Here is a 24,588-nt window from a genome sequence, read left to right on the forward strand (position 1 = left end):
AGTAGCCAATGGACTCTGGCCGTTAAAGCCTTCGACAACATATTAAGCTAAAACCAATTAAAAACAACAAAAAAGAATAAAACACCATTTAAGAACAGAGCACTATTTAAAACAAAAGTTTACAAAAGTTAAGATCACTATTTAAAACAAAAGCTAAAACAAATTAAAATCAGCTAAGACAATGCTCCTTTGTAATGGAAAGCAACATTAGGGGAACTCCTTGGCCTCTCTGCCATGTTGGTGGCTCTCCAAAATAACACTTTGGCCACTGTGTGTGAAAAGAAGATGGATTAGACCATTGATCCAATCCAGCAGGGCTCTTCTTATATTTATAAATGGTGATAGTAGTGAGGAAATAGAACAGAGACAATTTACTCTCTCCTGTGATTTTTTCTGAACACACTAGGTTTAAATTAATGTTGGGAATCCTGATTCATAGGGAACAAAAAAACATGTGGTTGATAGTTAACATAGGCATAAGTGACCACAGGAAATAGCTGCTTTTGTGGACCTGCTTACAAAGATTCTTTTGGATCATAAATGGGATGCCTCAGATTTACTTGACATGTTGCATGTGGTTTCCCAACTCAGTTGAGGAATATCTGAAGAAGTAATGTTTAGCTTGATAGACTGTTAACATTTGTGATGACTTCTCTAAGCATACTAAATCAAACCTACCAAATTAACAGTGCCGTCCTAATCAGAGTTACACCCTTCAAAGTCAACTTAGAAGGGTGTCTTTCAGGTTAGGAGCACACTGTAAACCTGGTGCTACACTCATTAAATTTTTAGAAAATTTTTAGAAAAGTGACAACCTCTAAAAACAGAGAAATAGTTCAGTTTTGGCTTCTCTGAAAAAAAAGCAGAAGCAGCATGTACTACAGTTTTACATGTTGCACACACTCTTGTATATTTTCAAGTTTGCTAACAAATTTTGCATTTTTAAAAAATATTGGAAATATTAAGATTTTTTACTACAAACATAGATAAGGGCATTTCTGTTTACAGTTACAATCTAGTGAACATCTCCTAAACTATACTCCATTTTATATACATAGACGAGTTTTAAAATACAAACTGTCTGTTCATCCAAGTGGAGCCAATGAAGTCCAAAAAAGCTAGAAATAGTAGGACACATTGAACTGCACTTTCAGTAGAGACAGCAGTGTTCAAATTATTAAGAATTTATATTTATATACAATAGCATTTTGGATTTTGAACCGTTAACTTGAACACAGCTGGATATCAGAAAATCATATGTAGTGGACATTTGGTAAAATATATATTTGGAATAGAAAAAATATAAACATGATTGCTGAGTTGACCAAGGAACTACACATGGAAGAGGCAAAATCATGCAAAATAATGGTCTGGAGTCTGGGCTGAGCTACTGCTAGAGAAGACTCAGGAAACTAGAATGCTCATTCTGGACATGGCTATGCCATCTGAGAAAAATTCATAAGTACTAATCTGCTTCAGTCAATATGGCATATAGGAATGATTCTTTACTGAAGCCTGCTTTTCAGGTTTCATTTTATACAACTCTCATGCAGTTACTCAACAGCAATTATGTTTTCCTACAGAACCAAAACAAACCTGGTAGACTTTTTCTTAGTTCAAACTTGATGTGAGAAATTATCTACAAATCTTATTAGGGAAATATGACCAAATATATTTTCTAACCCCTTCCCCTCCCCCACCATGTAAAGAATTTAATAATTTATATTCATTACAAGTATGGTGCAATGTGTATGGGGGAGGGGTTACTCCAGCACCTATTCAAGTTAACAATGAAGAAGTTTAGTGCTTTGGAAGGGGGAGGTGTGTGTGTAAGGGAGCAACAAGAGGGTGTGTTCAGGACTCAGAGGTTTATGGCCAAAAATTATACATTGCAAGGCCCTTGTAAGGGGTGGCAAGTATGGAAATAACGATTGCATTAAAATAAAATGTTATGCTTGGCCACGTTGGGGCTCACTTTAAGTCTGAACTTAGAAAAGGGTTCCAACTTAAGCTAAGACAAAGCCAAGAATTTAAGAAAGCTATTAGGAATGTCAACTCAAAGGGCAGGCACAGAACGGGTCCTGTGAAAGGTACAATACATCAGGGTTATATAGATACAGAAAAGTAGTTAAACAAAACTGTGCTATTCTTTAAGAATCAGACCCATGCTCTTGAACAGCTAACCAATACAAAGATAAGGAAATATTGATTTTTTACTGTGTAATGATATAAAATGACTTGGATGGCCAGATCTATAAACCAGCTTAAATCAATTTGACAATGATTCTAGGTATCCATTAAGTAAATGGATGCCAGCCCACAGACACTGGTAACAGTGAGGTACAGTATACGTGATAACTGGGTACTACAAAGTCCCACATATGCTAGTTCTCTGCCTATCTGTAGCACACAGAGGCTGCCTAAATGCTGGTGTCATGTCAAGTATTTGCAATGCCACACAAAAAAAACTTAATTCTGCACAACTAATAGTAGCTGTGGCACAGAGATGACACATGCAAGACTAGGGTTGCCAAGTCCAATTCAAGAAATATCTGGGGACTTTGGGGGTGGAGCCAGGAGACATTGGGGGCGTAGCCAGGAGCAAGGGTGTGACAGGCATAATTGAACTCCAAAGGGAGTTTTGGCCATCACATTTCAAGGGACTGCACATCTTTTAACTGCCTTCCTTCCATAGAAAATAATGAAGGATAGGGGCACCTTCTTTGGGGGCTCATAGAATTGGACCCCCTAGTCCAATCTTTTTGAAACTTAGAGAGTATTTTGGTGAGAGCCACTGGATACTATACTGAAAATTTGGTGCCTCTACCTCAAAAAACAGGGGCCCTAGAGCCCCAGATACCCGAGGATAAATTCTCCATTATTTTCTATGGGAATACGCCTCCATAGGGAATCATGAGTACCCAGCAGACATTTCCCTCCCCTCCCCCCACTTTCTGATTACCCTGAAGCGGGTGAAGGGCCTCCAAACCGGGGGATCCCCTGCCCCCACCTGGGGATTGGCAACCCTATGCAAGACCCATGCACTGAGCGGCAGTGTGAAATGGCACTAAACTGGCATACAAGTGAAGAAACACAGTATATATAATTGAAGTCCAAATAATACACATCCTAACTGCAGTTTCAAATGCTACAGCTGTAAATTGTTAGTCTGAATGCAACATCATCTTTTTGAAAAGGAACTCATTTAATCAAAATTCTTACATTCTTTTCCAGACCTAGAAGAGTTTTCTTATATTCTCAGGATATTCAGCAAATTATACAAGATTTCACAGTGACATCCATTTCAGTTTAATTCCTGTCTGATACATGTGTTTTGCTTTAAGACAGCTAGAGATGTGAAATCTCAAAACATTTTGAAGGGCATGTGTTTCACATTATATGAACCATTATAAAAGGCAATGAAATTTACAGGCCCTGCAGCCAGGGATTAGAGGGGTCCTTCTTCCAAGCTAGTGAGTTTGGGGAGCTCCTGTTCAGACCACTATATTACTTGTCCTAGGGTCCTGTCTCCTTATTTAGAAAATGTCTGTTCTGGCTTTGGTGGAAAAACAAATCAGTGCGGCTAACAATAATAATCTCACAATATCATCTCACAGTGGATAGCTCCAGTTAAAAACAAATATAATAATCTAATTACTTAGCAAACCATTAGTTCTCTGGTTCATCAGAGGAAACAGAGTTTCAAGCCAAGCTTTGTTTGTCATTAGGAACTCTTCCCAACCATCTCCTGTTTCTTTGGGAACAGCATTCAACTGCTCAGGTAATCCCATCAGTATATTATTTCAAAGGGCAACTGCATCATCATCCTCTCCCCCGCACCACTAGGTTACATTTTGCCTATAACTGGATGCACACAGCTCTTGTCCAGGGTGCCCAGTGACATCTCTCCCCCAAATCCATTTGGGTCCTTCCATGAGATGATGGTTCATTTCACAGCCTTCTCTCTACAGAACACAGCTCTCCTGGACAGGTAGCTATCACCCCTTAAATCCCTGCTATATCCCCTCTCACCCCTGTATTTGAGCCAGCTTGTGTGTTGCTTCCATTGTGCATTTTATTCTCTTTATGTGTGCATTATTTTACTTCTCCGTAACCTTTCTTGGTTAATCAATGGACTGGTTATGTCAAAGAGTTCTCTAGGAGAAAAATCCTTGTAAAACATGGGTGGCGAAGAGTCTCACTACCTCCCTCTCACAAGACATCTGTCTCCTGGCTAATTCTCCAACATAAACAGGAGATAGTGCTCCTTTGGGGCAATCAATAGCATTTGGGATAACACAGGAGGGCATTGACTGGGAGGGAATTGCATAACTGAGATGCCATTATGAAGTCAAAAGGAAACTGAACCATAGACTATTAATTGTAAAACCAAACAAAAAGAGTACTTCTCATCAATGTTCCCTCTAAGCTACAGAGTCCTGTGAGCAAAAATTCTATTTTGTGAGCTGCTGGCATTAAAGTTGTGAGCTACTGCATAAATTATTGTGCTCTGGGGCCATCCTTCCTGAACTAAGACAAAAATGTATGAGCTGGAGGCTATAAATCTGTGAGCTAGCTCATGCTAACTCAGCTTAGAGGGAACACTGCTTTTCATATCTCTAGATTTAACTCTAAATATCATAGGAAGATATTTTTACAACCCAACAAGTATATAACTCATACCAGGGGTGGAATTCTAGCAGGAACTCCTTTGCATATTCGACCACACACCCCTGATGTAACCAATCCTCCAAGAGCTTACAAAAAAGAGCCTTGGGGTTTCATTCCAAACAGCATAGCTACAATTTCTTTTCAGTTCATGCAAAATTTTTGCTTCTGTTAGCAGCCAGACCTCATTGGTTCCTCAGGTCAGCCAGGCTGTAATTAAAAAAAAAAAGCATGAAATGATCATACAAATTAATACCTTTGTTCAGAAATAAAACTAGGCTATTCAGGCACTGGATTACACACAATGAATTCTGTGGATTTGTTAGCAATTTGTTTAACACTGAAGGGAGCACTGAAAGGTAGACATGTTGGTGAGGTGATAATCACTATTACTGGCAAATACAGTCCTCATTTCCAACTCTCAGCTGAGTCATGATAGCTCTCTGCTTGTGGTTTCTGAGAACTTCATTTGACCATCTTCTATGTATTTGTTTACAAGGAATTGTTGTTCCGGCTTTCCCACTGCCTATGAATTATGGCAGGGGTCACCAACCTCTGGACCACGGACTGGTACTGGTCCATGGCCTGTTAGCAACCGGACTGCAAAGCGAGGCAGAGGCTTCACACTGCCTCTTTCACTCTGCCTGAACAGAGTGAGGCAGAGCAGCCCCATCACCCCTTTTACCTGCCAGGAACCCAGGCAGATGAAAGAGGCAGCGTGACCTCGCTCCAAAGCTCCACCTCTTTCATCTGCCCAGATCCCAGGCTGGTGAAAGGGGCAGTGATCTTTGCCTACCCCTCATTTAAAGACCCCCATGGGGGCAGGGCCAGGGTGGGGGGCAGCTTGGGGTGGCAAAAACCCCAGCACCACCATCCCACACCAGTCTGTGGAAAAACTGTCTTCCATAAAATTAGTCCCTGGTGCCAAAAAGGTTGGGAGCCACTGTACTATGGTATTGAGATTTGAAGATCTGGATAAAAATCTGTAACTGGGAGATTCCTAGAGACATATTGTAATCATGGCTAATAGCTCATTACCTGTAATCAAACACATACAGGAACCCACAAAAATAACATGACCATCTAAAGAATGAAATCTCCATCTGAAAAAGATGGCAGAAAACACTGTTTGCAAGCAGAAGTTGAATTAATGGAAGGTTGCCACGAACTGTCATTGTATATAAAGAAAGTATTTCCAGCTGCTTCTTTTTTCTTTTTCTTTTTTTGCCACATTTGGGCACTTGTAGAACTCTCTGCCAGAGAACATCAAGGCTCTGCAAGATCTTTTACAGTTCTGCAGGGCCCATAAGGCAGAAATCTTCTGCCAGGCTTCTGATTCGGATAATGATGGTTAGCGAGTTGGCACTTCCCCCCTCCACCTCTATGGGGTCTCCTCCCCCAATGCAGCATCCGGAAATTGGGATTAGAAGAATGTAAACAGGATGCCATCAGGGTTTATAACCTTAGCTAATTGATTTTATTGGTTTTTATATGATTGTATTTATAATCCACTATTGTAAATTGCCCAGAGCCCCGCACTGTAGATGTAGCATAATACACATATCAAACTCAAAATGAGTTAAGCTTTTTCAGGGTTTTTTTTGTTTAAGAAGCTGTCTACTCAGGACAACTTGATGAATCATCATTTTTGAGCACACCAGTAGAGAAGTCTTGGAAACCACACAGGGCTTTGAAGATTTTACCATTGTGCAGGCTGTCTTGACTAGGTTGTGCCTTCTGACTATCAGTTGCTGTAAGGCTACCAGTGTCAACCTGAGAGCATGCAACTTTAGCTAACAAATGCTGTGGTCCGTTCCACCATTGCCCACTTTGCCTGGGCCAGCTGACCCAAACAATGGGCTCCTCAACCCAGAAGACTGGTGTTGGTTGTCACAACCAGGGGATATGAATGAAACTTCTTTATTCAGATTGTTTCATTGCACAACCAGGCCAGAATCTATGTAAAGATGGTGGGAATGGAATTTCCTGTCGTGATGGCTTAGAACGTTCTGTTCAAATAGTAGGAGAGCCCATAAGAGGGAACAAGAGTGAAATGAGCCCTTGAACCGTGTCCATGAAATCATGAGGCCCAGAAGTTTGGTTAGGACCATGTCATCCCCTGATCTCTTGATTAAAAGGCTTTAAACAGCCTGGATTATTTTTTTCCTCTGTAAAAAAGACCTTTCCCCATGAGGTGACAATTCTTGCTCGCAGATGGAAGATGTCCTGGGTCAGGATAAGATGACTCTTGGAGGCATTCACTAAAAAACCATAAAGATGCAGAAGGTGGAGGATCTTTTCTAGATCCTGTTGGGCACTTTCCCTGGATGAAGATTTTATCAACAGTGGAAGTTTCAGAAATAGTGATGCATGTGGAGAAATGCTGAATGCTGGCAGTCAAACTCTGTACCACATAGATCCCAACTGCTTAGACCACGCTGCTTTATGAAGGGGGCCCCGGGGAAGGGAGAAGGCATGCAGTTGGATAAGGTGCCAATCCTCCAGGGGTTCCCCGAAAAAGTGCTGTGGTCTCTGTGATACCCAAGTACAGGGTGGCAGAGGACCTTGAGGCCTGGCCTCATAGCTGGAGAGGGGGATTGGGAGTCCTGTTCCTCTCAATCTGAACCCCTAGACTGAGCAGGTGGTGGCAGCGAGCCCAAGTGGCCGGAGGAGAAATAGCTCTCTCCAGGAGTTGGCGACTCAACAGGGAGTTGACGGAACCGGGTCTGAAGGCAGAATCGGGCCGGTTCCGTCACAATGCCCTTGCCTGACCATTCCCACTCTTCTTTGTCAGAGGCTATTAAAGCATATTGTATTAGCTAATTGTCCTCAGATTGTAGATGATTCAAAAGCCCCAAGACTGTACCCTTCCCTTAGCCACTGCCCTGAGCTCTGGAGAGGAATCTGAAGATTCACCAGGGATAGAGAGGGAACTCAGGACCATTTCTGTACATCCAAAAGAAAACAAAAAAACACAACTTCCTGTACATTAATTTCATACACTTGAGAAAACAGCTCTGAGAGAACTGTGGCTGACCCAAGGTCACCCAGCTGGCTGCATGTGGAGAAGTGGAAAATCAAACCTGGTACTCCAGATTAGAGTCTGCTGCTTTTAACCACTACGCCAAAATGGCTCTTGGATGAGGAATCCGAATGAAGGGTTCACTGATTGCTACAAAGCGTCTCTTACAGGGCTTGCTCTCCTGCTTTTTCCCTTTGGAAACTGCTTGTAGTTGAGTAAAATACTGCCAAGGAACAAAGCCCTGGATGCCAGAGGTCCCTTCTGAAGCCAGAAGATTGAGCAGACATGGCAGAAAGGACATTTGAGGGAATCTGACTGCTGTGACCAAAGGTGCTTAGAAAGGCAGGAAACCCACAGCATTCCATTATTTTGGAAAGCAGCGTTGAGGAAGTGCCACAGTTGTGTTGCTTTGAGCCACCTGCACAGGGACTGTAGAGGCAAAGGGGGGCATCCCAGTAGTACTATGAGTGAGGGCTACCTCTACCAATGATGAAGCAGAGATGGTCCATAACACCTGTGTGCTCATCCCAGACAAGGCCTTGGAGTGAGGGATAGAGAGGCCCACTTGAAAGCAGCCAAAACTGAAACTCAGCTGCTGATGGGCCTATGGAGAGCTCTGAGGGATTAGTTGTAGGCAATCCTAGCCTATCACCACACACCCATGTCTGGAGCAATGATGGCTTGGCCTGGCACAGTTCTGGAGAGGTAAGAACAAGTCCTCAAGCAAGGCCCTGGCCCTTTTCTTCTTGACTGCTGATGAAAGAAGCTTTAAGGCAACTGAGGCAGTTGATTTTTTTAAAAACTGCCTTTGGCATAGTTAACGGCTGAAGAAGCTAGCCCCAAACATTCATTCTCTCACTCTTTTGGGAGCCTAAAAGATGGAGCTGGCAAAACAGAAGAATAAGTTTTTATACCTTGCTTTTCTCTACCATACGGAATTTCAAAGTGGCTTAAAGTCACATTCCTTTCCTCTCCCCAAAACAGGCACCTTGTTAGGTAGGTGGTGCTGAGAGAGTTCTGAGAACTGTGATTGGCACAAGGTCATCCACCAGGCTTCATCTGGAGACATGGAGAATCAAACCCAGTTCCTCAGATTAGAGTCCACCACTTTTAACCACTATACCAATCATGCCTGGAGCAGGCAGGGCTTTCTTACTGGCCAAGGTCCGCTTCCTACTGATGCTCTTAGGGATCAATTTAATTTAAATAAATCCTGCCTTGGAGTAAGTAGGTGGGAAGTCATCCAGAGAAGGTTGACTTCCCCCCCACTGGAGGCGAAGCAGCTACTTTTAGACTTGAAGAAATCATAGTAAGCAGGATGTTATTAGTGTCATGGGTTATTTTTTAAAAAGGTCAAGTATATACTATGGCAAAAATTAATTTATAAGGGCCCTGATTCCCTAGATTCTTCTCTCAAATGCTAATTTTTGCTGGGTTTTTTTCCTTTTTGTGAGACATGGTTCTAATTTAGTTCATTATCTTGGTAAAATGAAGGCCATGTGAGTTTTCATGTTTAATATTGCTAAATACAATTTCCTGTAATTAACACTTGTTACAGTTTTTCATACATAGATGACAACTTTCTTCTCAGACAGGAAATAATCTTTTACAGTTTTTATTTTGCAGCACTTAAGAGCCTGGAATCACTAAAGCTATCCCAAATGCAGAGTTCACAGCTCAGCACTGCCTTAACATTTATAACAGGCAACGCAGATTCTATCATTATTTTATTTATTTATTGCAATTTATATCCCACCCTATCCTGCAAAGGGGCCCAGGGCGGCTCACATAACATCACCACAGACAATTAAAAACATCAATAAATACTAAAGCTATTTAAAATAGTAAGAAGGTACACTGACATGTAAAAAAAAAGTTTTATACAAATAGGGAAAATCTGAAAAGTGCATTTTTTTGAGTGAGAAGTTTCAAAAGAGTGTTTGATGAATTTTAAAACCTAGATTTTAGCCCCCTATCGAGGCCTCCTTTAAACTGACATGAAAACAGATGTAGCAAACTTTATATAAAACACACATGCTATGGCCACAATTCTGTTCAGCTGGCAGTAAATTAAGAGATTTCCCTTCTTGGCATATTTGTTTTATATTCATGGATTATATTTATTCAGATTGGGTCAGCCATTTCTCTCACTTGCAATAAATGCAAACAAAGAATACATAATAAATCTTTCACTTTGTTACTCTATTTATATTTATACAATTAAAGTCAGTATAGCAAAATTTAAGTGTACAAAACTGTTAAGTTGAAATAAAGTATAAAAATGGGAGAAAAATCTGTGGAATGCAACATCAAAAAAACAACAGAAAACCAAGAATAAAGCCACATGTTCAATGGCAAATATAGGATTTTCATCTGATGCTTGCCTCTGATAGGAGAAGATGAAGACGAGGAGGAGGAGATTGGACATATACCCCGTTCTTCACTCAGAGTCTCAGAGCAGCTTACAATCTCCCCACAACAGATACCCTGTGAGGTAGGTGGGGCTGAGAGAACTCTCAGAGAACTGCTGCTAGCACAACAGCTCTACAAGAATTGTGGTCAACTCAAGGTCACCCAGCAGGTGCATGTGATAGAGTGGGGAATCAAACTTGAGAGTACTTAACTTTCTCTGCTTCCACCTCTTCTTTAACTCTCCCACCCCACCCCAGTGGGGGTTTCCCCCCACTTTTGACTAGGAATTATGGAATAAAGTTGGGAGAAAGGGTAAAGACTGAAGAGAAAAGGAAGCAGACAATAGAAGGGTTAAATACCCCTTCCTATCCACTGTTTTGTCCCTCCAAATGTCCTCTCTTCTCCTTGCAGATCAGATACAAACACCAACTGGGAATGCCACACCGCCACCAAACTAATACTGCAATCCTGATGTTTTTATAACAACCTCTCCACCACACACACACAAGTATAAATCGAAGTTATATTTAGGGTTTTCTTTGAATTTACTTGACCAATGTTATTTACTAAAAGGGCCTTAAAGATGGAAAGCCTGAAGAACTGCCATACTAATATGAATGAAACTATGAGATGAACACTTATGAACACATGATGCTGCCTTATATTCAATCACGCCATCGGTCTATCTAGGCCAGTATCGTCTGCTCAGCAGTCATTCACACACACTGAATAATGCGCTTTCAATCTTCTTTAGCAATTGTTTGCAAGTAGATTTTGCACGTTCACACTTAAACACCAGTTGCAAAGTGCATCAGAAGTAGATTGAAAGTGCATTATTCAATGAGTATGAAAGCATCATCAAACTGGCAATGGATCTCCAGAGTCTCAAAACAGAGGTCTTTCACATCACCTACTACTTGATCCTTTTAACTGGAGATGCTGCAGAATTGAACCTAGGACTTTCCGCATGCCAAGCAGATGCTCTAACACTGACCCATAGCCCTTCCCTGGATATGTTAACATATCCCCTGGATATATTCACATTGCTAGCACTCCACCTATTCCAGTTTTTAAAGGGGTTAGTGCCAGCCTATCCTCCACCATGCTCTTGTGTTAGTTTTTATTAAGGTTGCCAAGTCCAATTCAAGAAATATCTGGGGACTTTGGGGGTGGAGCCAGGAGACTTTGGGGGTGGAGCCAGGAGACATTGGAGGCGGAGCCAGGAACAAGGGTGTGACAAACATAACTGAACTTCAAGGGAGTTCTGGCCATCACATTTAAAGGGACCACACATCTTTTAAATCCCTTCCCTCCATAGGAAATAATGAAGGATAGGGGCACCTTCCCCTCAGCCTCGCCTCGCCTCAGTGCCGCCACCGCTCGCCACAAGCCCCCCAGCCCTGGGCTGCCGCTGCTCCTGGCACATGCCTCGCTCTGCTCCTTCGCTCACTCGCTGACGACCGGGGGTCGGGGAGGGACGGCACGGCATGGGAGTCAGGGAAGGCGGAGGTTCTCTCACGCCCAGGCAGCACCGGCCCCCGCGGGAGGGAGGGAGGAGAGAAAAGCGGGAGGGCAAGGAGGAGGAGAAAGGCTGGGTTTACCTTGGGAAGGGGCACAAGCCGGACACCCGCCTCGCCTGGCCTCGGCGGCGCGCACCCCCCACCGCTGCGGCAGCACCTATTTGTCTACAAAAACGACCCCTGGCCCGATCTCCCCCTCCCTCTCTTCTACCATTCCTGAGGCAGGGCTCCCCTCCCCTCTCTCTCCCCGCAACCGCCCGGGCCAAGGCAAAGCCACACATCTGGGCCAAGCGCGGAGGGGAGGGGGGGAGTGAGGAAGATGAAGGTGGAAGAAGCGGAGCTGGTTGCCATGGGCGACGTTGAACTCCCAGCCTGCTAATGAGGACCAAAAGAAAAAAAGAGAAAAAACGCCAGGTAGGGCCAAGAAAGGGGGGGGGAAGGTCAGAGGAGGCCACACTTCTGGGAGAGGAGAGGCTCCCGGAGGCGCCAGGAAACAAAGGCCGGGCAGCCCAGGCAGGCGTCCGGCCAGCACCTCCTCTTCTCCCCTCCCTGCTTCTCTTCTCCTCTCCTCTCCTCCCCTGCTGGCCAGCTAGGAGGTGGGAAAGAGCTTGCAAAACTGGAAGATCCTCTGCTGGGACCTGGGGATTGGCAAGTCTACTCCATACAGATACCCTTTCCCCCTAACATTCTATAACACGGACCTTGACTTCCAGAAAGCTTTTGATAAAGTTCCTCATCAAAGGCTCCTTAGAAAGCTTGAGAGTCATGGAGTAAAAGGACAGATCCTCTTGTGGATCAAAAACTGGCTGAGTAATAGGAAGCAGAGAATGAGTATAAATGGGCAGTCTTCGCAGTGGAGGACGGTAAGCAGTGCGGTGCCGCAGGGCTCGGTACTGGGTCCCATGATCTTTAACTTGTTCATAAATGATTTAGAGTTGGGAGTGAGCAGTGAAGTGGCCAAGTTTGCGGATGACACTAAATTGTTCAGGGTGGTGAGAACCAGAGAGGATTGTGAGGAACTCCAAAGGAATCTGTTGAGGCTGGGTGAGTGGGCGTCGATGTGGCAGATGAGGTTCAATGTGGCCAAGTGCAAAGTAATGCACATTGGGGCCAAGAATCCCAGCTACAAATACAAGTTGATGGGGTGTGAACTGGCAGAGACTGACCAAGAGAGAGATCTTGGGGTCGTGGTAGATAACTCACTGAAAATGTCAAAACAGTGTGCGTTTGCAATAAAAAAGGCCAACGCCATGCTGGGAATTATTAGGAAGGGAATTGAAAACAAATCAGCCAGTATCATAATGCCCCTGTATAAATCGATGGTGTGGTCTCATTTGGAGTACTGTGTGCAGTTCTGGTCGCCGCACCTCAAAAAGGATATTATAGCATTGGAGAAAGTCCAGAAAAGGGCAACTAGAATGATTAAAGGGCTGGAACACTTTCCCTATGAAGAAAGGTTGAAACGCTTGGGACTCTTTAGCTTGGAAAAACGTCAACTGCGGGGTGACATGATAGAGGTTTACAAGATAATGCATGGGATGGAGAAAGTAGAGAAAGAAGTACTTTTCTCCCTTTCTCACAATACAAGAACTCGTGGGCATTCGATGAAATTGCTGAGCAGACAGGTTAAAACGGATAAAAGGAAGTACTTCTTCACCCAAAGGGTGATTAACATGTGGAATTCACTGCCACAGGAGGTGGTGGCAGCCACAAGCATAGCCACCTTCAAGAGGGGTTTAGATAAAAATATGGAGCAGAGGTCCATCAGTGGCTATTAACCACAATGTGTGTGTGTGTGTGTGTGTGTATGTGTGTGTGTGTATATATATATATATATAAATTTTTTTGCCACTGTGTGACACAGAGTGTTGGACTGGATGGGCCATTGGCCTGATCTAACATTGCTTCTCTTATGTTTCTATGTTCTTATGTTCATAATTGTAGCCATTAAGAGAATACTACTGTACAGAATACTACTGAAACAAAGAAAAAAATATTGTAGAGTAGTTAAAGAACAGAGTACTTTTATCCAATTACGAGTCTCCACATCTTACTTTGAGAAAGGTTAAAGCAAGTAAGGATCAAGATAGAGCCTGACAAGTAATCTGGGGAACAAAAACAATGGCCCTGTTCAGACGCACAGTATAATCAGATGTCGCTGCTGTTTCCTTCCAGATTTAAAGTGGCTGATTAGACAACATCTGCCTCCTGGTATTAACTTGTGGTAGCCCTCCCCCAATCCTTCTCGAAACTGGATTATTTTGTTACCTGCTCCTTTGCGGTGTTTTTTGAGTTCTCCGGCTTCACCTCGTAGTTTTCTCCGTCTGGATAGTTCTGCTGCGATATTAACCAACTTCCGGATGTCTGAAGGCTGTCCCAGAGCAAAAGGAGCCTCAGACATCCGGATTACGGTCGCCATTTTTTTTTACTACTTAGCAATATGCAGATAACCACATAATGTTTTAGCCTATGCGCATGCGTGCATATGTGCATAATGTGCGCATGCGCATAATTGTGGAGGAAAAAAAGAACTATGTGGTGCTGTCGTGTGGACGGCAGAAGACGGTTTCACCGCGGAGTGATTTGAATTGTAGTATGACAGTCTGATCGATAACATCCGGAACAAAGATATTCGGAACAGAACCGGGTCAGTTTAACACGAACTCGACACGCTGTATGAACAGGGGCAATATGTAACTAAATAATTTTGACACATTTGCAATAAAACATACTATGACAGGCTGGCAACTTTTAGGAAAAGGTAAGGGGGGGAAATCCTACTCACTGCTATTAAAAATAAAACTGAATTATGTGAACTTTACAACTGCAGTACTAATTAACACTCAGTAATGAAAGTTAGAAACATAACACCTGCGTTTGTAGGTCAACAACTGGGGATAAACTGCCAGAAAACCTTTAAATGGATCCTTTACAGATATCTCTACATACTGCAATGAACTCTAGCTGCTGCCCTCATTATAGTTAAACTACAGGGCTTTCAAATGTGGTCTATGATTTTTCATGACTGAGCTGCTTTTTTAAAATTATGCACTGGCCCAGTAAAAAGCCACATGTTTTATTTTTGGCAACCTCTAACTAGCCTACGTGGCTCAACCACATACACATTATACAAGTCACTTTGAGAAAAGTTAACAAGAAACTGTTTTTCAACAACAGTCAATTTAACACTGTTCAGTTTATGATAAATATGCAGACTGCTTCTGCATGTTTAATTTCTTCACTAACTGCTAAGAGCAGCTGATAGCAGTTTATCTTTAATGTTCTCCAACTGATGATGTGGCAACTTCAATCTGAATAATAGCTGTTGGAGTGGTTCCTAGCAAAAATGCTGTTCCTCTGAATTTTTCAGTCTCTGCAAGTTGGAAATGTCACAGACTTTGATGAAACTATTGCTTAGAACAGTGACATGGTCTGTGAAAGAATGTCAGATTTTTCAGCAGAACCCAATCCATGTCAGGGAATTCTCTAGCTACCAGAGTAACTGTTCACATTATACTATTTTAAACAAATTTTGTTGCATGCATTCCCTAAGAAATTAAATGGACTAAAACCCAAAGATTAACACTGCACATATTTATGTCTTCAAAATGAATGAATAAAAAGTGGCACATAGACAATACTTGCAGAAAAAATTAATCAAGTTAACAAAAGCAGACGTTCAGTCAATTTAATTATGAATCTGATAGGTACGTTAAAGTTTTGCTTACCTGACTTAACCTGTCTCAACAGAAAGAATACTGAAAAATAATTTACTTCCTGTTTTTATGCTGGGTCAGCCTTTCTTTCACCCATTCTCACTAGGCAATTAAAAAATTTTCTTTTAGACATCTAGCTTGCCAGAACCACTGCTGGAGCTATCCAGGCATAAAAGAATATACTTCAGTGAGCAAATCTGTGTTTTCAGAATTAAAGACATCACTGGATATGGTAAGGCTAAGGGCACACAGAGGCAAATTAAGTTTAGCTGTAAGAGGGAGCAATCCTAAGAAGGTCTACTCTGAATTCTACTATGGTCTATTCAATAGGGCTTACTATAGGGAAGTGTTTTTAGGATTGCACTGATAGTGCGCTTCTGAAAGCACGCCCTCTTTTCTTCACAGAACATGGAGATTTGCCAAATAGCTTTCCAATTTCCCATATTACCAGAACCAAATGACTTTTAAAAAGTAGAAAAGTACAGGATGCATTGCTTGAGACATCTACAGCAGGAGTGTTAGACACGCAGCCCGCGGGCCAAACTGGCCTGCCCAGGGTTTCAATCAGGCCCACGGGGCTCTCTTCTCCCCCCTCCCGTCCTCACCCTGTGAAGCTCCAAGGCTGCCAACAACGTTCCCAGCTCCTTCTGCTTTCTCTTTGCAAAGGCTAAAGCTGAAAGCAAAGCTGCAAAGAAAATGTGGAATGGATTTCCTTTTCAGGCTTCTGAGCGGAGCAGATATGAACAGAAAACCCACTCCACGTTTTCCTTCCAACTTTATCTACAGTATGTCATAGAAGTGAGTACACCCCCTCACATTTTGTAAATGTTTAAGTATATCTTTTCATGTGATAAATGACACTTGGCTACAATGCAAAGTAGTGAGTCTACAGCTTGTATAACAGTGTAAATGTGCTGTCCCCTCAAAATTATGCAACAGCCATTAATGTCTAAACTGCTGGCAACAAAAGTGAGTATACCCCTAAGTGATAATGTCCAAATGGGGCCCAAAGTATCAATATTTTGTGTGGCCACCATTATTTTCCAGCACTGCCTCAACCCTCTTGGGCATAGAGTTCACCAGAGCTTCACAGGTTGTCACTGGAGTCCTCTTCCACTCCTCCATGACAACATCACGTAGCTGGTGGATGTTAGAGATCTTGCGCACCTCCACCTTCCATTTCAGGATGCCCCACAGATGCTCAATAGGGTTTAGGTCTGGAGACATGCTTAGCCAGTGCATCACCTTTACCTTCAGCTTCTTTAGCAAGGCAGTGGTCGTTTTGGAGGTGTGTTTGGGGTCATTATCATGTTGGAATACTGCCCTGCGGCCCAGTCTCCAAAGGGAGGGGATCATGCCCTGCTTCAGTATGTCACAGTACATGTTGGCATTCATGGTTCCCTCAATGAACTGTAGCTTTCCAGTGCGGCAGCACTCATGCAGCCCCAGACCATGGCACTGCTACAGAGGTTGAAGGGGTGGGGGGGTCAGCCTGTCAGTGGTCAGACCAAACGCTGCATGCTGCATCAAATTGGTCTGCAGGGCTGTCATCCCAGAAGGAAGCCTCTTCTAAAGATGATGCACAAGAAAGCCCGCAAATGGTTTGCTGCAGACAAGCAGACTAAGGACATGGATTTCTGGAACCATGTCCTGTGGTCCGATGAGACCAAGATAAACTTATTTGGTTCAAATGGTGTCAAGCGTGTGCAGCAGCAACCAGGTGAGGAGTACAAAGACAAGTGTGTCTTGCCTACAGTCAAGCATGGTGGTGGGAATGTCATGGTCTGGGGCTGCATGAGTGACATACTATATGTGTTTCAATGGAGAGGAACTTCTCAACATTCCTATGGTCAACTGAAGCTTCCTGGAGTTGTGTCCTTGCAAACCAAGCGTTGATGCTTTGAGCCAGCTTTGTCTCTTCTCAGTAGAGTGAGAACTAGTGCCTAGTGAGTACTCTACCTTGGGAACCCACAGTCAAAGGGGGATATTACACTGGGGAGCCGTTGCTAATCTCAGTAGACTGGGGATGGGGTGGCGGGGAAGAAGCTTGCAATGCCTGCCATTTCATGTTTTCCCAGGCTGAGAGCATTTTACTTTCTTAAGTTTCTGCTATGATCCTTGTGCTTTTTCTTGATTTTTTATTTTTAAAATTGCATTGCAAAATCCCACTTTCTCCCCTTTCTGTTTTAAACAAAATACTGCAAGAGTATTAATCATGTTTGTATTTTAAGTTAAAAAATGATATCTTCAATTGTGTTTGGCCTGTGTCCTCTATAAAGTCTATCTCTCTGCTATCTGGCATTTACATTTTAGGACACGCATGGCTTGGCCCCACAAAGTCCCATTTATGTCAGATCTGGCCCTCCTAGCAAATGAGTTTGACACCCCTGATCTACAGCGTAGTGTATCCAAAAACAACTGTGCCAAAAATACCAAACACTTGATACAGAATTTAGAAAATTACAATATAATCTGAAGGCGCACAAGCATTGAAAAATTCATCCAAAAATAGCTATAATAATCTATTATGAAAAGTCCCATACAACATATGTTAATTGCACTGGATGACTCCGAAGACATTCACAAGTCTTTCTTAAGTAATTCTACTCAAAAGTAATACGTAGAATGGAGTCCTTCCACAGATGTTGGCTTCGAAGAAAAATTCATGTCACTTGAGAGACTGAATCTCTCAAGTGAACTGACATCACTTGAGAGATTAAAAATGGGCGTGTATGAGTACCAGCCAAGATGACTCTGTAAATTGGCTTATGAAGAAGCTGTAATCAGCAGAAGGTGGTATCAAGCCGGTGATCATATGAAGGTGAATTTTCCTTTGAAGTCGACATCTGTGGAAGGACTCCATTCTATGTATTACTTTTGAGTAGAATTACTCAAGAAAGACTTGTGAATTTCTTCAGAGTCATCCAGTGCAATTAACATATGTTGTATGGGACTTTTCATTATAGATTATTATGCATATTATTGCTATTTTGGGTGAATTTTTGGATGCTTGTGCACCTTCAGATTATATTGCAATTTTCTAAATTTTGCATCAAGTGTTTGGTATTTTTGGCACAGTTGTTTTTGGATACACAAGTAGTCAAAAGAGAGTCACTTCAATAAATAGAGACCCAAACAATTATTTTTGCAAAAACAAATATATTAAACATCACATATACACAATATAAACATTTAATCAAAATTTAAACGAATCACTTTTCGTATTAAATATATCTGCAAGGTATTCTGGGCAAAAACCTATGGACAAAAAGAAATCTATTACTGATTATATGCTGCCACCTAGCCACATTGCCAAGAATAATTTGCACATCAACTAATACAAAATTTGGTATTTTAATCTTTATTTTTACCTTAAAAGCACACACTATCTAAAAACATGAAATGCAGAAAATGAAAAAGTATTACAGTACACTATACTATAGATTTATAATCTGTTATCAATAATATTTAAGTTTTTGGGGAAAGGTTGCTGACAAACACTATGTTTTGTTGCAAAACCTTACAAGTCTCTTCACTAACTTTGCAATGGATTGTTTTAATTTCTGAAAAGTCACCTGTAGTAGGGCCTATTCTCTTCCAAAAATAAATTTTCATTAGAAAATGAGTATTCAGCTGGAGTGAGGACCTTCAACACCTCTTGTACTATACTTGACAGTTTGATATTATGTAACCTACATGCTGTGAAAGCGCTAGCAATGCTGCTGCTTCTAGACCAGAATCTGGAATCCTTAGTCAAGACTTCATTTCCTTTGCTTACACTTAGCGATGGGAAGGTGGGGCACTTGTTTCCCCTGCCTGTAGATAATTTGAAGAACCCAAACACTAGGAATACTCTGAAGAAGATGATGATGATATTGGATTTATATCCCACCCTATACTCTGAATCTCAGAGCGGTCACAATCTCCTTTACCTTCCCCACCCCACCCCCCAGACACACAACAGATACCCTGTAAGGTAGGTGGAGCTGAAAAAGCTCTTGCAGCAGTTGCCCTTTCAAGGACAACTCCTACGAAAGCTATGGCTAACCCAAGGCCATTCCAGCAGCTTCAAGTGGAGGAGTGGCGAATCAAACCCTGTTCTCTCAGATAAGAGTCCACACACTTAACCACTACACCTAACTGGATCAGGACTGGGCATTCATGGCTTTTGTAAACAGAGGAAATGGTGGAAGCATATCCATGGTGGACACATCTAGTCTGGCTCTAACCGTGTACCTTTGTGTAGGTTTTTCCAAACACACTTGCCTGCAGTTCTAAATGTACAGGATGAGGAATAGCCTTTCCCTAGATGCATTGTTTGGCAAATTAGTAGTGCAGTCCAAAGGAAGGATAAACTGAAAGTGCCTGGACCAGGTGCAACTTCAGCATCTCTCAAAGACTCAGGTTTAAATCCCATCCTGCCGTGCAAGTTTGCTGGCTGACCTTGGGCCAGTCACTCACACTTTCTGTAGTATTTCCCATTACTATGTATAGGTGTGAAAGTTGGGCAAAGAAAAAAATCAACAGAAAGAATGTTGATTCGTTTGAAATGTGGTGTTGGAGGAGAGTTTTATGGATACCGTTGATGGCCAAAAAGCCAAACAAGTGTATGGTATATCAAGCTAATACTCTTCCTAGCAGCTAATATTATTAAACTAAGGCTATTACACTTTGGTCACATTATGAGAAGACACTGGAAAAGACAACAATGCTATGAGAAGATGAAGGCAACAAGAAAGGAGGAAGACCCAGCATGAGATGGATTGACTCTACCAAGTAGTTACTGCCCTCAGTTTGTAAGAGCTGAGCAACACTGTTAACAATAGGACATTTTGGAGGACATTAATTCATAGATCCACCCCAAATCAAAAGGGACTTGGCAATATTTAAAATACACACAAAAACCACAGATGTTGCTGTCATCATAATTTCAAGAATGTATTTTTTTTCTTTTTCTATTTAGTTACAGGTAAAACATCTTTTCCCCCAGAAAGTTTCTACTTGCCTCTATGCTTTAAAAAAAAAGCATTAACACCCCAAAAACAGACAAAAAACGAACGTATTTTTATTTACCTCATTTATACCCTCCCTTTCTCTCCAAAGGGTACCCAAAGCAGCTTACAATGTTCTCCTTCATTTTAGCTTTACAACAACCCTGTGAATAAAGTTAGGCTGTGTGACTTGCCAAAGGTCACCCAGCTAACTTCTGCAGCAGAGCAGGGATCCAAAACTGGGTCTCCCAGATCCTAGCCAGAAACTCTATCCACTACATCACTCAGGCTTCTAGTGATAAAACCAAGTGTGCACATCAGAAAGATTAGTAAAACAGGCATATTAGAATTATTGCGACCACCAAACATATTTGAGATTGAAATATTTTTAACAGATCTCTGCACAACCAAAAGCAAAGGCAGGGTGGGTCAAGGAGTTGGCAACCACAATTCTTCCAGAAACTTGTCCTAAGCTCTTTAACCACTACACAGTGCTGACTCTCACAAGTGAATATACCCACTGCAAGTGATAGCCCATAAACAGTGAATGGCAGCACATCTGTTTGGCAAACCAAGACTAACATGTGTGATCTTGTGCATTAAATGCCCACACATTTTTTCAAACAGAGCCTGAAAAGGCCTTTCCCAACCAATTATGCCTCTGCCCAGTGCTATTTACCACATAAATTACAATTCTATAAATGACATGGATTGATTCTGAAGACTTCTCTTCTACTTCAGTGGGGTTCCCATACCTTACAAGACTATTGCTGCAACCATTTGTAGTAATACTCTTGTGCTTACAGGTATACACAACTAGCAGGAAAAAAATCTACACCATTAGTAATGGTCCTTTACTATATTGCCAATACTACAAAAACCATCACTTGCTGCTATCTCATCAACGTTGTGCTGCTACAGCATTACACTAGAGCAGTAATGGAGAACCTTTTAGAGACAGAGTGCTCAAACTGCAACCCAAAACCCACTTATTTATTGCAAAGTGCCAACACAGCAATTTAACCTGAATACTGAGGTTTTAGTTTAGAAAAAAACAACTCATAGTGAAATTAATAAACTGAAAGAACATTTGGTCTGGGTAGCATTTGCTTAGGAAACCAACAAAATAGTAACATGTCAGAATGAGAGAATGATGGTGAGAGTGTCATAAGGCACTAAATGGAGGCTGTTCATTGCTCTGTTTCTTGCAGATCTGGGTTAAACTGAGAACATGCCTTTCCCAGAGGTGTTCCTGTCCGCCTAATTTACTTTTGAACATGTAACATACATTATAAACATCATTTTAGTTTGCCATTAGGAAAAAAGAATACCTTAAAATAGTGTGTTTAGTAGGAGCTGGTGGTTAGGATGTCCAAATCAGATCTGGGAGGTCCTGATTCATATGCCCATTTTGCCCTGGCAGCTTGCTGGGAAACCTTGGACCAGTAATATACTCTGAGTTAACCCACCTCATAGGTTCATTGTGAGGATAAAAGAGAAGGGGAGAGTGTGTCAAACCACTTCAGTGTCCTTCTGGGGGAGGAAGCAGGGGATACATGATGTTAGTTAATAAATAAAGTTGATGAAAGGAACCCACTGATTTATATGGCTAAATCTGAGTCTAGCAGCACCTTAGAGAACAAGATTTTTGAGAGTCAAAGCTCTTTTTATCTAATTCAGGGAGCTCTAATGCTGAAAAGCTTGTTCCCCCTCACCCAAATCTTGTTGGTCTCTAAGGTGCTCCTGGGCTTGAATCTAGTTGTTCTACTATGGACCAGCACGGCTACCCTTGGAAACTTCAGGGATAGTATGAATTGTATTAACGAGAAAGTCTGATGTGAAAAAGGAGGGCCAGTTTGGTGTAGAGGTTAAGAGCGTGGACTCTTATCTGGAAGAACTGGGTTTGATTCCCCACTCCTCCACTTTCAACTGCTGGAATGGCCTTGGGTCACCCATAGCTATCACAGAGGTGTCCTTGAAACGGCAGCTTCTGGGAGAGCTTCTCTCAGCTCCACCTACCTCACAGGGTGTCTGTTGTGGGGGAGGAAGATAAAGGAGATTGTGAGATACTCTGAGACCCTGAGATTCAGAATGAAGGGCAGGATATAAATCCAATATCTTCTTCTTTCTTTAAACTAAAACTGCAATCCTGTGCATGTGTAGAGAGTAGGTGCCACAGAGGTCACTGTAGATTACTTCCGAGTAACCATGGAGAGCTAGCCCAATGAGAAAAGGCTAAGGGAAGATATGATTGCTCTTTTGAAGTATTAGAAGGGCTGCCACTTAGAGGAGGGCAGGAAGCTGTTCCTGCTGGCAGCAGAGGAGAGGACTGGCATAGGAACAACTTTTTAACATTAAGAGTTGTTCAACAGTGCAATCAACTCCCTCACTGGCAGTCTTTAAGCAGCGGCTGGACAAACACCTGTCAGGGATGCTCTGGTAAACCAGAACAGCAAATGCAACAGTTTAAAAAACAGCTTATCAACCATTTGCCTTATGCACCCTGTAGCTTGAAAGAGCTCTGCTCAGATACTGCTATCAGAAGCATTGTATTTGAAAGCAAGGAAGCCCGCAGTTCCTCCCTTTTTACTAAACCAGAGGCGATCCTGGCTGCTGTTTCTGCCAGATTAGTGGGATCCAACATTTCCTGTAATAAACCCATATCCCTTCAAAAAAAGTGCTTGATTCAAGGTCCTGATCTCTTCCTTCCCCCCCTCCAATCCCCACACACCCATGCACTCTTCTTCCCTTCAGCTTGGACCGTGTCACAACAGTTTTGAAATATGAAACACAACCAGGTCTTGGCCACATGAAAATGTGAAGCTGCCTTATACCCATCTCTCTAGTGCAGGGGTGGTCAAACTGTGACTCGGGAGCCACATGTGGCTCTTTCACACACATCGTGTGGTTCTTGAAGCCCCCACCAGGGAAGGCAATTGTTTCTTTAAACCACTTCTTCAAGTCAAGCCAGCCAGTGGCTTGGAGAATGCATTTAAAGTTCAAGTTGCTTTCTTTCCACCTCTCTCTCTCCTTCCCCATCTATTTTCCTTCCTTCCTTCTCTCAGACATCTGACATTTGTGTCTGGTGGTTCTCACACATCTGACATTTATTATGTGGCTCTTATGTTAAGCATGTTCGACCACTCCTGCCCTAGTGGGTCCCATCTAACCCCCTCCCTTAAACTGTGGGGACACCTGCAAGGAATTTTCCTCTGTGTGTTGGGCTTGGGGGCTTCATTGTGGTTGCACCCACCCCCCATGTCAGAATTCCAAAGGTGCCCACGAGCTCAAAAAGACTGGAATGCCCTGTTGTGTCTCTGAAGGAGGCTCAGTTAGGGTTGCCAGGTTTGGGTTGGGAATACCTGGAGATTTGGGGGAAGGAGCCTGAGTTTGGGGAGAGAATGAGCTTCAATGAGATATTACTCCAGAGCATCGTGCTTTGGGGGGGGGGGGGGGAGCGAGCGAGTCTGCCCACAGAGAGGACTCCGAGTGCCGCCTCTGGCACCCGTGCCATAGGTTCGCCACCACTGCACTAGAGTGAAAAGGGAAAGGTAGCCCCCTGTGCAAGCACCAAGACGTTACCGATCCATGGGGTGACGCCACATCTCTAGGGTACACTAGGCTCAAATCCACATTCTGCCATGACGCCTCTCCAGGATCTCAGGACAATCATGCAGCCTCGCCCAACTCAACCTCAAAGGCTACTGTGAATAAAAGGAGCAGGAGTGGGGAAACCACCCTGCCATCCTTGAAGATAAAAATGAGTCAAGTAAATAAAACTAAAGCCAGAAACCTCCGCCCCGGTCTTCTTCCGCACCGCCACTCGCACCCACACCTCCGCATCTTGTGAGGCAAGAAGAGAGAAACTCACCTCATTGTTGAGGTTCAGGACCTGCGCCATCACCTCTGCTGCCGGAATCCCTCACAAGGACTCCTTGGACCGGCACCGCTTCGCACGCTTCTCCGCGGACCAGGCAACCGAAAGCACGCGCCTGCGTCCTTCCTCTTTCCCGTCCACGTGACGCTCAACCTCACTCTCTATGGTACAGTTCCGTATAGAGAAGGATAGAAACAGCTTCACTGGGACTCAGTCTCCCCACCCCCCACAATAATGTTCGAGATGTAGCCTTCACCCTAACTCTTCTTGGATAAAACGTTGTTAGTTTGGATTGAACCCCAAAGCTTTAGTTCGTAATAAATTCATTCTTAGACAGATCTACTCAGATCCTACTGAGTTTGATAGGATTTACTTCCTGGTA

General features: G+C 42.8%; 1 protein-coding gene across 2 annotated transcripts in view; it reads right to left on the reverse strand.

The window, feature by feature from the left end:
- SRFBP1 (serum response factor binding protein 1) overlaps window positions 1-24,357 on the reverse strand; it is a 119,392-nt gene extending 95,035 nt beyond the window's left edge. The window contains exon 1 of one of the 2 annotated variants that reach the window (XM_060235550.1): window positions 24,201-24,357. In XM_060235550.1, the coding sequence (XP_060091533.1) occupies window positions 24,201-24,230 (30 nt within the window). In that variant the 5' untranslated portion in view covers window positions 24,231-24,357. The remainder of the gene's footprint in view (window positions 1-24,200) is intronic. The other variant, XM_060235551.1, reaches the window with a different exon arrangement.
- Between the last annotated feature and the right edge of the window lie 231 nt (window positions 24,358-24,588).

Source organism: Heteronotia binoei, chromosome 4, assembly GCF_032191835.1.
Source record: "Heteronotia binoei isolate CCM8104 ecotype False Entrance Well chromosome 4, APGP_CSIRO_Hbin_v1, whole genome shotgun sequence".
Taxonomy (NCBI): domain Eukaryota; kingdom Metazoa; phylum Chordata; class Lepidosauria; order Squamata; family Gekkonidae; genus Heteronotia; species Heteronotia binoei.